Here is a 15,598-nt window from a genome sequence, read left to right as displayed (position 1 = left end):
TTCTAAAATGACCAAACAACCCAACTTTCTTTTTCCTTTCAACAACTTCCCTGTTAAAATCATAGAATTGTGAATTCAAACCACCATTTTGTAATACAATCTGAATATTGATCACTTCTTTTGTCACAGGGGGTGCTAGGGTCTGAACTCTGTCTGCATACTTGTCAAGTGTTGTCCCACAGGGCTCCATCCTCAGCCAGTTTATACTTGTTAGCTCACTTGCTGTTTCATCTGTTTTATGTGGTGCTGTGGGCTCTGACTACCTGCTTACTGAGCCACATCCGTAGATTGCTTTTATTTTATTTTTTTAAGATTTATTTATTTTATTTGTATGAGTACACTGTAGCTGTCTTCAGACACACCAGAAGAGGGCGTCATATCTCACTACGGGTGGTTGTGAGCCACCATGTAGTTGCTGGGAATTGAACTTGGGATCTCTAAAAGAGCAGTCAGTGCTCTCACCTGCTGAGCCATCTCTCCAGCCCCTGCTTTTATTTTTTATTTTGAGATAGCATCTCACTAAAACAAAAAACCAAACACCTCACCAAAAATCACACTTAAAAGAAAAAAAAATTTTGATTTTAAAGGGAGCACTTTTGTAGAATGCTCTCTGGAGAACCTGAGTTACGAAGCTTCAATTTATGCCCATGAGTACATCTTTTAAAACAATCACTTTTAAGACAATCACTATAAAGCAATGGAACATTCTGAGAAATTCAACACAAAATTTAGTGCAGGAAAAATGTTATTACTTTTGTGAATTTTTACATGAATAAATACAAAGACAGGCTGAGATAAAAAACGAAGGTTCTAGGGATAGGGAACACTGGGATCTGTCCCTGGATCAAACGCTACTGCAGGAGCTAGTTCCACCCCTTGGACCTGCCCTGCGCCTTCTCAGTCCAGAACAACTGTCTTACCTCAAAGTGAAACGATGGAACTGCAGTCTCTGGTTGCAAAGTCCTCTATAAATAGAAGGGAGGTTTGGCAACTTCTGTCTACGTTCTTTACTGTGCACATACATGTGTGCTTGTGTGAGCATGCAGCTAAAGACTGATCTCAGGAGCGGCACGTGCTGGACAAGCACTCTACCACTGAGCTATCCAGCCCCAGTCTTCTTTCTTTAGCACAATTTTAATACAATGCTGATATACTGTTTTCAAACATTCCAGAGGACTTTTGGAATACTGCAGTGAGCATCATTCATTTATCTATCTATCTATCTATCTATCTATCTATCTATCTATCTATCTATCTATCTATCTATTTATTTATTTTGGTTTTTGGAATTTGGAGACAGGATTTCTTTGTATAGCCCTGGCTGTCCTGGAACTCACTTTGTAGACCAGGCTGGCTTCGAACACAGAAATCCGCCTGCCTCTGCCTCCCAAGTGCTGGGATTAAAGGCGTGCACCACCACGCCCGGGGCAGTGAGCACCTTTTTAACTAACTATAGTCTGTTTTCAGTGTAGTGATTTTACCCAGATTTCTAGTTTCTATCAACAACTTCTTTATACTTAACTATAAGCCTATACAATTACCTGACAGAATACAACTGACACTCTGACAATAAATACAGAAACTGAGTGTTTAATTTCTACAGAAAGTAGCAGAACCTGTAAGTAGCTAGCCATGAGGAAACAGCCAAAGAAATACAACCAGAGAAATAAGCATAATTTGTGACATCAGTGCTAAGCTTACTGTTAATGTAAGAAAGGACTAGCAACTAAAGAGCTCCTAATACAGAAAGGTTCCCAGAGTCACAAATTACCCTCAGGACACAAGGCATTATCCTTCAAAGGAGGCAATCCAAAGAGAAAATTCTAAAGTTTTCTTTACTTAAAAAAATTATTGAGCAAACACTTAAACAGTGCTTTATAGAATGACATGGTCTGTTTTAAGCGTGGACTGATACCAAATCATGTAGTCCATATAACTTCTGTTAGGTAAGTACATATATGTCTGCCTTATAGTTGTGGGAATTATGGTACAAACCATAGTATTTACAAGCTCACAGTGTCAGCAAGTGAAGGAGAGACAATTCAAATCCAGGCTTTTAGCACTGGGTTGCAGGCTGAACTTCCATTTGCAGACAGTGCCTAATGTTTATTAATATTTAGCAAATAAATGGGGAATTTCTTTGATTTTAAAGAGTAAAGGAAACTTACACATTTCTACCATCTTTTTAAAGAGACTGTTAATTTGGGACTGGGGAGATGGCTCACCAGGTAAGAACATTCGCTGCTCTTCCAGAGGACCTGAGTGGTCAGTTCCCAGCACCCACAATTATCTGTAACTTTAGTTCCAGGGATCTGATACCGACACACACACACACACACACACACACACACACACACACACACGGGGTGGCAGAGACAGACAGGCAGACAGACAGAAAATTAAAAATAACAAATCTCTAAAAAGTTTTAAAGATTTTATGCATATGAGTGTTTTGTCTGTGTACCATCCACATGGGCTGGAGGCAAAAAGAGGGTATTGACTTCCCAGGAACTAGAGTTACAGACCGTTATGGACTACCATGTATATAGCGGGCATCAAATCGAGATCCTCAAGAACAGCTGAGCCATCTCTCCAGCTCCAAGTTTTTACCTTCTTATAACAGTAAAGAACATGTCTATCATGCTTTCAGATTTATTCTTTTCAAATTTTTATATCAACACAAATTATTTCCTTTAGAATACTCTATGAGTTTGAAATAAAACTAAGTCATTATAAACACAGGAAAAAGAAGTCTTATTTAATTTTATAAGCAAACACTGGAGGTAACAGTGTTGAGTCCAAAGTCACAGGGAGCAGAATACGGCCTAATGGCCAGAGCTGCCACTTCACAGTCCTGATAGAGTGTATTTAACTAACAGAATCTTAGCCTTTAGCTGGAGTCTCTAATCCTGTATATTCCACATCTCAAAAAATTGCTTCCACAATCAGCAGAGCAGAGCCTGTGCTTACAGCTTTATTAATGCTTTGAGGTCCTTCCTTCCCCTTTTCTTTCTCTCAAGGTTTTGCTGCTGCAAGATGGTTTAGCAGGGACAGTACTGGCTGCTCTTCTAGAGGACCCAAGTTCAATTCCTTGCACCTACATGTTAACTCCCAGTTTCAGGAGATATAACACTACTTCTGTCTTCCGGCATCAGACACACATGCATCCAAAAGACACACAAAATAATAGGGAAGAATTGTAAAGGAAAGAAAAGGTGTGGCTCTGTAGTTCAGAATAGCCTAGTGCTCCCTCTGTCACCTACCTCAGCTTCCTGAGTGCTGGGATGACATGTGGAGGCTATTATGCCTAGCCACACTTCAGGGTTGTTTGTATGTGTGTTTGTTTGTTTTTATTATTGGTCAAAAGGTCCCAACCAGGAAAAAAAATCATTTTTTCTTTCCTGAGGGTAGATGTGCCTCAGGCATTTTGAAATAAAAATTGTATTTTCCTATAGTATTTAAGTTATACACAGCAATTCCACTGAAATTTCTCGATGAAAAAGTGCACACAGACTTTCTTTTAACTCTAACTCCAATATGTGGCTTTGTTGTCATTCCCGCCCCTATTTGTCAGTTCTAAGGCCTGCTTGGGTTGTGAGAGCATTGTAATTATGTGGGCACAATGACAAAATGATCTCAACTCTGAATTCTGACCCTGCAATAACACCTGAATCTAACTTATTAATTTAGGGCTAGGTCTATCTCCCCACTCTTTGGACAGTTAATAATGGATCTTAAAAAATCTTACAAGTATGTTTGAAATTATTTTAGGTCTTTAAATACTCCTGTTAAAGTCAGTATATCCAATCTATTCCACTTTACTGGGTCTGCTGTCCTTGTTTCTTTCTGTTCTGTGTGAGTATCGTTGTAGTGGTGTACTTCCTGAAACTATTACTAATGGATACCAAAATAAGATAAACACTAAAGAACAACTCTCAACCCAAGCAAGATTTACTTGCAAATACTGAAGTAAAAATTTAGACCTGGGGATGTACCTTATTTATGAGCATGCTCACCCATCACATGTGAGGTCTGGGTTTCTTCCCCAGCACCACATAAAACTGGATGTGGTGGCGTGTTTTTAATTCCAGCACGTGGGAGGTGAAGGCAAGAGGATCAAGAGTTCAAGGTTGCCTTCAGCTATGTATCAAATGTGAGGATAGACTGGGCTATAATAGATCCTAAGGCTCTTATATTCCTTATAACCAATGAATTTATTATTTGTTTTGCAAAAGGAAAAGCAAAGTGGTAATGAGAAATGGCTGTGGGGAGGATACAAGAAAAGGAGACAAGTCACTGAAGATAAACCACTCACTGTGCATAAACTCATACAAATATTAAATGAAATTCTTTAAATAAAAATTAAAAATTCAGGCTTAACACAGGCAAAATGTAAGGATTATTAACACTTGAAATAAGAGCAGTGCGTGGTGGCACACGCCTTTAATCCCAGCACTAGAGAGGCAGAGGCAGGCGATCTGAGTTTGAGACCAGCCTGGTCTACAAAGTGAGTTCCAGGACATCCAGGGCTACACAGAGAAACCCTGTCTTGAAACCCCATGCCCCCCTCAAAAAATACTTGAAATAAACTACTCTAATAAAAACCTCAAAATTATCTAATGATCCTTAGTGCAGGGAGGGGAGACTCTTCAAAGTGCAAGCAAGCAAGCTGTGACAGAGTTACAGAGCATTCACCATGCTCAGTTGTGAGGATAGAGCCAAGGAAAAAGCATGGTATTAATAGCTAATAGCATTGTTTGGGTCCTGAGTCCAAATACTATGGGAGAGTGGACAAAAAAAAGAACACGAATTAAATACAAGGTAAAATAAATGAAAATTCCTGCTCTTCAAGAGCTTACAATCTAACTGGTGATGTGACAGCCATGAATGAGAGGGCCATAAAGTAGTGCAGATAGTGGCGAACAAACGTAGCTCAATAAAATCATAAAAGCAATGAGGAAAGGAAAATTGATGAGAAAAGATGATGTCCTTAGAGAACTCCCAGTATTTATTAATCTTTTCATCAATAACTATATTTATCCTTAAACTAGGGTGGACCACAAGGTGATGCCTAAGAAGTGCGACTGCTGGTTTTCCCTTTTATCCTGACTCTATAGTATTTAAGGGCAGTTTTATTATTCTCTAAGTTAAAAAATATATAACTCTTGTCCTGAACCTAAGTAAATTTTTAATAACTATAAAAAGTAATAAGAAATCAAACTGGTTATAGCAGAAAACTCATGTACTAATATAAAAATCTTACATTTTTCCCTAAGACCTTAAGTAACTTTTAAAGATTCCAAAAATACTACTGAAAACAAGGAGGCAAAAAAGAAACCCGAAGCCCCACTATAGCACAGCAGTGTGGTCTGAGGTGTGTACACAGTTAAGAGTCTGAACTTCTACCAAGTTAAAAGTTCAGAAGCAACAGTTAAAAAATGTGTTGAATCTGTGTATTAAACATGAAGACAAATCTTATAAACCCTTCACGAAATATAAATGTTTAGGTTCTCAGAACATTTGGCCTTCTAGTGTTCCACCAGCAGCAGAGCACATTTCTGTTCATTATGGAGGCCATATTTCAATTGTGGCTTCACTTTAACAACAAGCCTGTCAAGCCAATATCTATACATACTTGTGATAGTAAATGTTTTCCATTGAGATTAAAAAGGATGTTCCCTGAAGGTGTTTGCCTCAAGTGACACCTACGTTCATTTCAAACAATTTAATTCTAAAAATTTTGAGGACTTGGCATTTCATATTATCACATCGATAATATATGTAAGATAATCTAAAAATGGAAAAAACTTAACTTGTACTTATCATAAAATAGTTCTCAAAGCTAAAAAATGACACAGAACCTCTTGAGTTAAGATTAAGATACTACTATGATTACAAGTGGGGAAAATTCTACACAAATTCAACCAAAACCTAAGAGGTGAGTTTCACGGTCACAGCATGGAAGCCAGGCCAGGCTCACCTTGGACGTCTTCCTCTCCACCATCACCATCTTCTTCCTCATTGTAAGCCAGCTCAGCCTGCTTGTCTGCCTCATACTCACCTACGTTACCATCATCCCCATTATAATCCGCCAGTTTAGAGCCATGCTGCGGATCAACAGGGGATTCATTCTCATCAAAGAACCGGCCTGTGAAGTAGGCAGAGGATTAATTCAAGTAAAGAGCAGAAAAGAAGGGACCTAAACTGAAGACAGATGAGAAAGCAGGCAACAGAAACCCAGCAACTTTCAGGGTACTGGTCACAAAAGAACACATTTTATGAAAGTTACATAAGACAAAAGTAATTAAGAATGAAGAATCAAAATACCTTTAAAAAAAGCTTATTCATCATACTACAAAAGAGTAGTGGCCTGAGCAGCAACTCCATCTCTGCTTATACCCCAAAATAAAATTTATTCTAAATTTTCTCTTTTGTGTTTAGTATTTCCTATTGAGATCTAATGTTTTCTGCCAGCCATGGTAATACACGTTAATCCCAGCACTTGGGAGGAAGAGGCAGGTAGATATTTGAGTTCGAGGCCAGCCTGGTCTACAGAGTGAGTTAAGTCAAAAAAAAAAAAAAGTTACTGCTGTCTGTCTTTTTGTTCAAACAAAGTCTTACAACTATGTAGCTAAGGCTGGTTTCCCCAGTGCTCGAGATTTGAAGGCGTTCTTAAAGAAATGGTTTCTTGTTTAGAATCCCTTTTCTACTGACCTACAATTTCTTTAATGTAAGTACTGGTTGATAGTGACACTTTGGGCTGGAGAGATGGCTCAGTAGTTAAGAACACTGACTGAGCCAGGTGTGGTGGCACACGCCTTTAATCGCAGAACTTAGGAGTCAGAGGCAGGCGAATTTCTAGTTTGAGGCCAGCCTGGTCTACAGAGTGAGTTACAGGACAGCCAGGACTACACAGAGAAACCCTGTCTTGAAAAACCAAAAACCAAACCAAAACAAAACAAAACACTGACTGCTCTTCCAGAAGTCCTGAGATCAATTCCCAGCAACCACATGGTGGCTCACAACCATCTGTAATGAGATCTGATGCCCTTTTCTGGTGTGTCTGAAGACAGCTACACTGTACTCATATAAATAAAATATGTTAATTATTCTTTGGGGGGAAAAAAAAAGAACAAGCAAGCTTTTTTTTAAAAAAAAGGAAGTAACACTTTAAAGAGATAAATTATTGTATTATATAGAATATACACTTATATATATAGTCATTTACGGCTATATGAAATACCATTCATGAATAATTTGAAAATTATTTTTAAAGTAATCAAGAGTTAGTTCTATGCAGACAAACTACCACCATCTGAAGGCTACTTCACATTTCTTTAGTAATACTGACTCGCCATAGTCATGAGTTTCTATAGAGGCTTTAGCAGATAGCACAAACTAGAATCCCTACTAGTGTTTGCCTTGAAAAAAATCCTAACTTATCCTTCCTGTCTCCTAGTTCATGGTTTTTAAATGTTAATGGAAGCTTAAAGAAGTTGCTCTATGTCAAACCATTATATACTTTTTATAACAATCAAGAAGGGTAATAAAACTAATACCTAACATAAAAAGGTGTTCAATACCTGCACATTTAAAAGCAAAAATAGGGCCAGTGAGGTGGCTCAGCAGGTAATGGTGAGTATGTCTCTCTGACACACATATTCCAAACTGAAATATATGTGCATCTTAGGTGCACTAAGATCTAATGCACAAAACAAACACTCCTAGCTCTCATTAGCCGGGAACTAAGCTCAGTGGTAGATCACATGTCTAGAATGTGACTATATGCTATGTGCTCAACTCCTACAACTATGACAAACAGAGCAATAAAAATGCCACACAACTACTTTAACATTAAATTTAACCATAATTAACGTTAAGGACGGGAGAGATATTCAGCTGGTAAAAGTGCTTGCTGCGAAAGTCTGATGACCTGAGTCAATCTGGGAACCCACAGTAAAGGTGAAAGGAGCCGGGCAGTGGTGACGCATGCCTTTAATCCCAGCACTTGGGAGGCAGAGGCAGGTGGATTTCTGAGTTTGAGGCCAGCCTGGTCTACAGAGTGAGTTCCAGGACAGCCAGGGCTACACAGAGAAGCCCTGTCTCGAAAAAACAAACAAAACAAAACAAAAACAAAATGTGAAAGGAGAAGCACCACTCCCACAGTTACCCTCTGATCTCTGATTCTCACCACAGCACTGGACAGGGTTTCTCTGTAGAGCCCTGTCTGTCCTGGAACTCTTTGTGTAAACCAGACTGGCCTCAAACTCTCTTTGAGTGCTGGGATTAAAGGTGTGCACTACTACATCCAGCTATGATTTTGTTAATTATTTTCTTCTAACTATATTCCAAATAGGTGAAGGTATATTTGGGATTGAAGTTGAAAGTTAAGCCTACCTGTTTACTTAGAGATTATAATTTATAGGAATACCAGACTTGAATTAAATTTTGCAATTTATGTTTTATTGCACTCTATCTATATGTTCATAAAATTTTGTCAAATCTCTTGCAGAGATAGAAAGCTTATGACCAGTGGCCATATTCACCTAACATGGAGTTGTGGATCTACATGATTTTTTTTAAAATTGGAAATGATTCCCAATATTTTTTGGGAGAAGGAGGTTGTGTTTTTTCAAAACAGGTTTCTTTGTGCAGTCCTGGCTATACTTGAACTGTGTAGATCAGGCTAGTCTCAAACCTCACAGAGATCAACTGTCTCTGCTTTTCAAGTGCTGGGATTAAAGGAGTATGCCACCACCATCCAACAATCCCCTATATTCATTACATTTATTTAGTGTGTGTGTTCACACACCTGCTTCAGTGTGTACGTGTTGGTCAAAGTACAGCTTGGCCCTCTCTACCCCTACCATGTGCCTTTTAGGGATGGAATTCAGGTCCTCAATAAATTCGCCTATTTCATTTCTATTTCTAATTCATTTCTACTTGGGAATTATAACAATCTTTTTTCTGTTTCTGTCTCTGTCTCTCTCTGTGTAGTATGTGTGTGAATGTTTGTGCAGGTGTGTCTTGGTACTCACAGAGCACATAGGAGTGGGAATCCTCTGAAGCCAGAGTTCCATATAGGCAGTTGTAAGTTACTGATGTGGGTTCTATATAGGCAGAGTTCCATATAGGCAGTTGTAAGTTACTGATGTGGGGACTGTAAACCAAATTCAGATTCTCTTCAAAGGGGATATGTACTCTTAAATGCTGAGACATCTCTCCCCTGCCCCTTTTAGATTTGTTTGTTTATTTATTGTGTTTGTTGTGTTTGTGATGTGTGTGTCTGTATGTGTGTGTGGTGAGTGTGATGTGTACAGGATGCCTGTGTAGGTCAGAAGATGTTGGATTCTTTGGAGCTGGAGATATAGGTGGCTGTGAAACATAGGTGCTGGAAAACCAACTCAGGTCTTCTGCAAAAGTGTAGGCACTCTTAACCTCAGAGCTCATCCCTAGCTGTCCCCAAACCCCTCCCACCTTAAGATAAAAGAATCCCCTAACTGCATCTGGAGTTCTTCATTTCAGTTAGGCTAGTCCACTAGTGAGCCCCTCTACCCTACTGATTAAAACACACACACACACACACACACACACACACACACACACACTCATTTATTTTCTTGAGACAGGTTATCTATCTATCACTTTGTAGCTCTGACTGGTCTAGAGCTCACTTGTAAATCAGACTGTTCGGGAACTGTCTGGGCCTCAGGAGTTTCAAGATTAAAGGAGTGTGGGCCTTATAATTTTTAAGTATAAGAGAATACAAAAAGTTCAGGATTAAGAATCTTTATAAAACATATAAAATGAAGACATTAACTATACATTAAGTATGATTATGTTAATAATTTCATTGTTTATCTAAAGAAATAAAGTTAAAATACTGATAGGACATCTTTATGAGTGCTTAAATGCTTGCTAGGCTGGGAAAACAAGAAGTGAGGCACTAATGCTATCAGAGTCACTATTGTAGTGAGAAGACAAAGTAAACAGAGACTTACAGAACAACGTGACAAGCTGTATATACTAATTAAGTATGCTCTATGGCTTGAAGTAGTATGAGAAGAGAAACTGACATGGACAGATAATGTAGACATGAGTTAGGGCTGTACCAAATTCGTGATCATAGAGTGGCAGTTCAAAATATGGTAAAGGCTTGCTAAAAACATAATAAGCACTATTAAAGAGTATTTCCACTTCCAAATGACAGTCTTGGGCTTATGAACTGGGTGGTAGAGCACATGCCTACTATGTGCATGCCCTGGACTCTGTTCCCAGCACCTGAGCAGCAGTCCAAGGTTTAACATGTACGGAAATGAGGTGTAAGTCAAGACCTGCAATCCTCATAGCAGTCTGATGTGGAAGCTTTATCGCTACTGGCTAGCTTGCACAGAGCAGGAAGGTGCTATGCACACTACTGGAGCAGACAAGTCATCACTGGTCTCATCCAGCTGTGAACCCTGTGATCATCAGTCTTATCCAGCCGTGAACCCCGAGAGCTACCATAAGGAATGGTCTGGCAAGACAAGCCCACAGAAGGAGCAGTGACATCAACATCATAGAAGTAACTATTTTCTGATCAGATGTAAGGCCTGTTCCACAAAATGAAACCCATACCTTGCACTATTACTGGAGACAAGAACCTGTGGCTGCACAGGTCATAGGCCCGACAGGAAAAACCATTATTCTCCAAAACAGACATAGTGCTGGACCAACTCCCAGTGGCTTATCATTATATAGGCAGATGATCTGTCTCTCAGCCCTCATCAGTGAAGTACTAAATCCTACGAGATTATGATGAATGCAGATACTCACGATTGGTCAAGGCACAAAGAGTAAGACTGCAGAATGTCTAACCCTAAATGAGGCAATGTATATCAGACCTCCTCATCCTCTCACAGCTCTGGAATCATTGTGGAAAATGGGGAAAAAAGGATGTAAGAGGAGGTGGAGGATGACTGTAAGGACACAGTGTCTTATGAACTAACAGGGCAGCTATATATAAACCTATGAACTCAAACAGTTGTTGACAGCAGAAACAAATCCCAACAAGGAGAGCTGAGACAGGCACCAAGTCACATCCACAGCTAAGGAACTACTGGCAACTGAGAACTGCTGGGGAAGGGAGAAGTCAGGTGTTGTTTGTTTGTTTGTTTGTTTGTTTTGTTTTGTTTTTTTCCTTTTATGGTTTAGGGTTTCTCTGTATAGCCCTGGCTGTCCTGGAACTCCCTTTGTAGACCAGGCTGGCCTCAAACTCTGAGATCCACCTGCTTCTACCCAAAGGCATGTACCACCACTGCCTGGCAGGAGAAGTCAAAGTTTTAAGAGTGTAGTTCTCTACCAAGTAAACCACACTAAAGTGGAAGGCCACACAAAGAATACATAGGCAACATGAAAGACAAAACTGGGTGGTCAGGAAGTGGCATGAATCTGAAGATTTAGGGCAGGGGTCAATGATCCAAACACATTGTATGAAATTCTCAAAAATATTGAAATTTGTTTTTTTTTACTTATGTATTTATTTAAACAAGGTCTCATTGTTTAGCCTTATTTATTTGTTTATTGATTGGTTGATCGATTGATTGGAACAGGGTCTTACAGTGTAGCCTTGGCAGGCCTAGAACTCACTTTGAAAACTAGGCTGGCTTTGAAACCACAAGATCATTCTATCCCTGTCTCTAAAATGCTGGGATTAAAGGTATGTGCCACTACCCCTGGTTCAAAAAAAGTAAAAAATAAAAAAATAAAAAGCTTTATGTGATAATTTAATTTGACTATTAGACCACAAGCACTATCCCCTTCCTGGCTGCTCTTTGCCAACTTGACAGTTAGCTAGGAAAGGTGAAACACAACTGCTAAAATGTCTCCATTAGATAAAAACGATTTTCTTGGAAAGACCCAGCCCACTGTGAATAGTGCCAATTGTGGGCAAGTGGTCCTGGGGTGTCTGAGAAAACAGGCTGAGCAAGCTAGAGAGAATAAGCCAGTAAGCAGCACACCTCCATGGCCTTTGTTCTAGTTCTGTTCTGACTTCCCTTCAGAAGGACTTGTAAGCTGTTAGGTGGAATAAGCCCTCTCCTTACTCTAAATACAACCATATTTCATCAAAATAAAGTAACTGTTACTAACAATTTCCAAGGCAAAATGAAATTTATTAAGAATGGAGAAATAAACAAATATAGGGTTAGAGACAAAGAGAATCATGGTAAACTTAAGGGGAGAAAAAAGGAAAATCATCTAAGTATGACAATGCACAGCTGTAATACAACCCAGCACTGAGGAAGAAGGCGGGGAGAAGGAGAATCTGAAGTTCAAGGGTCTTTCAGCTAGTGAGGAGTTCTAATCCAGCTTGGGGAAGAGATTTTGTCTCAAAACAAAACAAACACAAACAAAAAACTATTTTAGGGCAATAAGAAGATGGTTCAATGGGTAAAGGAACTTCCCACCGAATTTGACAATTCAATCCTTGGAAGAAGAGAACTGGCTTTGCAAAGTCAGCTTCCGACCCTCATATACAAACTGTGGCACATATGTACACATATACACACTAGATTAAAAAAATGTAAAAATGTGTTCAAGTGTTGCATATTGTGGCTGATGCTTCTGATTCTAATGTGCAGGAGGCTTAGGGACTGCTTTGTAGTCAAGTTAAAGCTACACAGCAACAACATCTCCAACATCAACAATGAGGAGCTGAAATGTCTCAGTGGTTAAGAGCACTTGATACTCTTGGAGAGGACCTGTTCTGCAATCTATCTACTTGAGAGGTTCTGTATCCAGCATCTAAGCAGGCAACTTACAAATGCCTGTAACTCCAGTTTCAGGGGCTCTAACACCCTCTTCTGCAGTCCATGGACAGCTACATTTATATGGTACATATACATACATTCACATATACACACATAAAGTAAATGAATCTTTAAGAAATAAAAAAACTAGAAGACAAAACTGAAAAACAAAACAAACCTCCCAAACAAACAATAACAACAAAATGAAGAAGTGAATTTCTCCAAACAAAAACATAAAAACCTTTTGTATCAAATTCAGCAAAGCAGCAAGAGACAAAATAGACACATAAAACCGCACTGGTTCTAAGTGCAAGCACTGAAGAATATGAAAATTAATACTAACATATGCAGAATAAGATAGGGATAATTTAAACAGAGGTAGCACAAAATTTGTATACAAACACTGCTGAAAGAAATTAAAGATGATGTAAATAAATGAAAAGGCATGATTACTGTGAAGATGGCAATATTCTCAGATAGGGTCAACAGTCAATGCAATTCACTGCTGGGGCTAGGAATACAGTTCACCAGGAAAGATGCTTGTTGCATAACCACAAGAACCCAAAGTGATCCCTAGAACTCAAATTAAAAAGAAACAGAAAAACTGGGCAAGGAGACACATTCCTAGACCATGCCGAGGAGTGGGGATAGGGCCTGGGGTGAGTTAACTGGTCATCCAGTTGTGCCACAGGAGTGCTCCAGGTTCAGTGAGAGACCTGGTCTCAGAAAATAAGGGAGAACAATTACAGAAGACATTAATCTCTGACCTCTACACACGTGTGCACAAACAAACATGTATATACATATACTCCCTAACACACACACACACACACACACACACACACACACACACACACACACACACACACACACACTGAGATAACCAACTGCCTTTAGAGCAGAACAGATCCTTTAAAAACAACCTCACAGAACTGCAATGGATTGTGAATAGCTGAAATAACAGCAAAAGGATTTTATGCTTTTGTTTGGAGAAGTACACTTCTTCATTTTGTTGCTGTTACTGTTTGTTTGGGAGGTTTGTTTTATTTTGTTTTTTTGTTTTTGTTCTAAGGAACAAAAACACTGCTGAATGATTCTCAAGTCACAGTCTCTAAACTACTTTGATGGATTATGATAATCATAACAGTCTGATCTTGACATTAAGGACAGACATGCATACTACAGAACATAATTCATAATCCAGAATTAAACCTATACATTAGCGGTCAATTGATTTTTGGTAAGAATGCTAAGAACATTCAATGGAGTCTCTCCCCCCACCCCCTTTTGTGATGCTAGGGTTTGAAACTGGAGGGATAGTAAGAAAGCAGCCCATAGAAATCAGAAAAATGCTATATGGTGGTAGCCCATGCCTTTAATCCCAGCACTCAGAAGGCAGACAAAAGTGAATCTCTGAGTTCAAGGCCAGCCTGATCTGCAGAATAAGTTCCAGCAGGACAGTGAGGACTATATAAAGAAACCCTGTCTCAAAACACACAGACACAGAGACACACACATACACAGTGGCTCTTGCATCCAATAAACACAGAAAAATAATAGATATAGTATCCCCAATATAAAAACTCTTACAACAACAAATCCAATTTTAAAACTGGGCTAAGGACTTTTTAAATGGACATTTCTCCCAGAGTATATCCAAATAGAACACCAAAAGGAGCTTAGTCTTTAGAGACACAAATCAAAACCAAAAGGACTGAAGAAGCCTAGGATGCCAGTGCAAGGCCTGGGTCTGACCCCCAGGACTGAAAAACACAGAGAATGAGAAATGAAATACCCCATTACATCCAGTAGGTTGGCAGCACAAAGGGATAAAGCCAGTGGATGGAAAAAAGTAAGCATTGCAGGCAGGGCGGAGAAGCTGCAACATTAAAAAACAAACAAACAAACAAACAAACAAAACAAAACAAAACAAGACAGGAACTCAATGTAGCCGAGGCTGGCCTCAAACTCACTATGGAAGCTGAGATTACAAATATGTCTGTTTTTATGTAGTGCTGGTACTCAAAGACAGGACAGGGATTCCTGCATGCTAGGCAAGCATTCTACCAACTGAGTCATATCCCCTGCCTTGGAACTCTTCCATATTTTGGGAAGGAATGTATTAATAAAATGGTGCAGCTGTTATGGAAAACAGCCTGGCAGTTCCTCAAAAAGCTAAACATAGAATTATTATGTGACTCAGCAATTCCACATCTAGGTACATATTCAAAAAGCTTTAGACAGGTGTTAGCAAGAAATCTGTGCATGAATCTTCATGGCAGTACTCCTTAAAATACTCAAAAAGGAGAAGTCAAGTGCCCACCAATAGTTGAATAAACAAATGCATCCATACACTGATTATAAAGGAATAAAACAGTAATACACAAAAAACAAACAAACAAAAAAACCAAACCAGTAATACACTCTATACCACTCTCAGAGCTAAAGCCTTTAAGACGCCTGGAACTACAGGGCAGCTTGAACCTTGCACCCTCCTGCCTTTACCCTCAGATGCTGAGCTCATCGGAGTGTACAACCACATTTGGTCTAAGGCCACATATTTTATGAAACAACTGGAAGAGCAGACTGATGGTTGCCAGGGCTCTAAGAAGAGAACAGAGAAATGACAATTTAATGGGTTCCGGGTTCTTCCAGGGGATGAGACTTCAACTCCCAGCACCCACGTGGGCTCACAACTGTCTGTAACTCTAGTTTCAGGGAACCCAGAGTCCACTTCTTATCTTCTGTGGGGACCTGCACATGCTTCATTCCCAAAATACACATAAATTTAAAAATTTAAAGAAAATACA

General features: G+C 39.2%; 1 protein-coding gene across 5 annotated transcripts in view; it reads right to left on the bottom strand.

Annotated features, from left to right (window-relative positions):
• Positions 1-15,598, bottom strand: part of Golm2 (golgi membrane protein 2) — a 69,251-nt gene that overhangs the window by 4,512 nt on the left and 49,141 nt on the right. For 3 of the 5 annotated variants that reach the window (NM_001205369.1, NM_177054.5, NM_001205371.1), the window contains one exon: positions 5,981-6,148. The exons of the other annotated variants lie outside the window; for them this stretch is intronic. In NM_001205369.1, the coding sequence (NP_001192298.1) occupies positions 5,981-6,148 (168 nt within the window). The remainder of the gene's footprint in view (positions 1-5,980; positions 6,149-15,598) is intronic. 5 annotated transcript variants of the gene reach the window in all.

This window comes from Mus musculus, chromosome 2, assembly GCF_000001635.26.
Source record: "Mus musculus strain C57BL/6J chromosome 2, GRCm38.p6 C57BL/6J".
Classification (NCBI taxonomy): Eukaryota; Metazoa; Chordata; class Mammalia; order Rodentia; family Muridae; genus Mus; species Mus musculus.
This window is presented reverse-complemented; position numbering and strand designations above follow the sequence as displayed.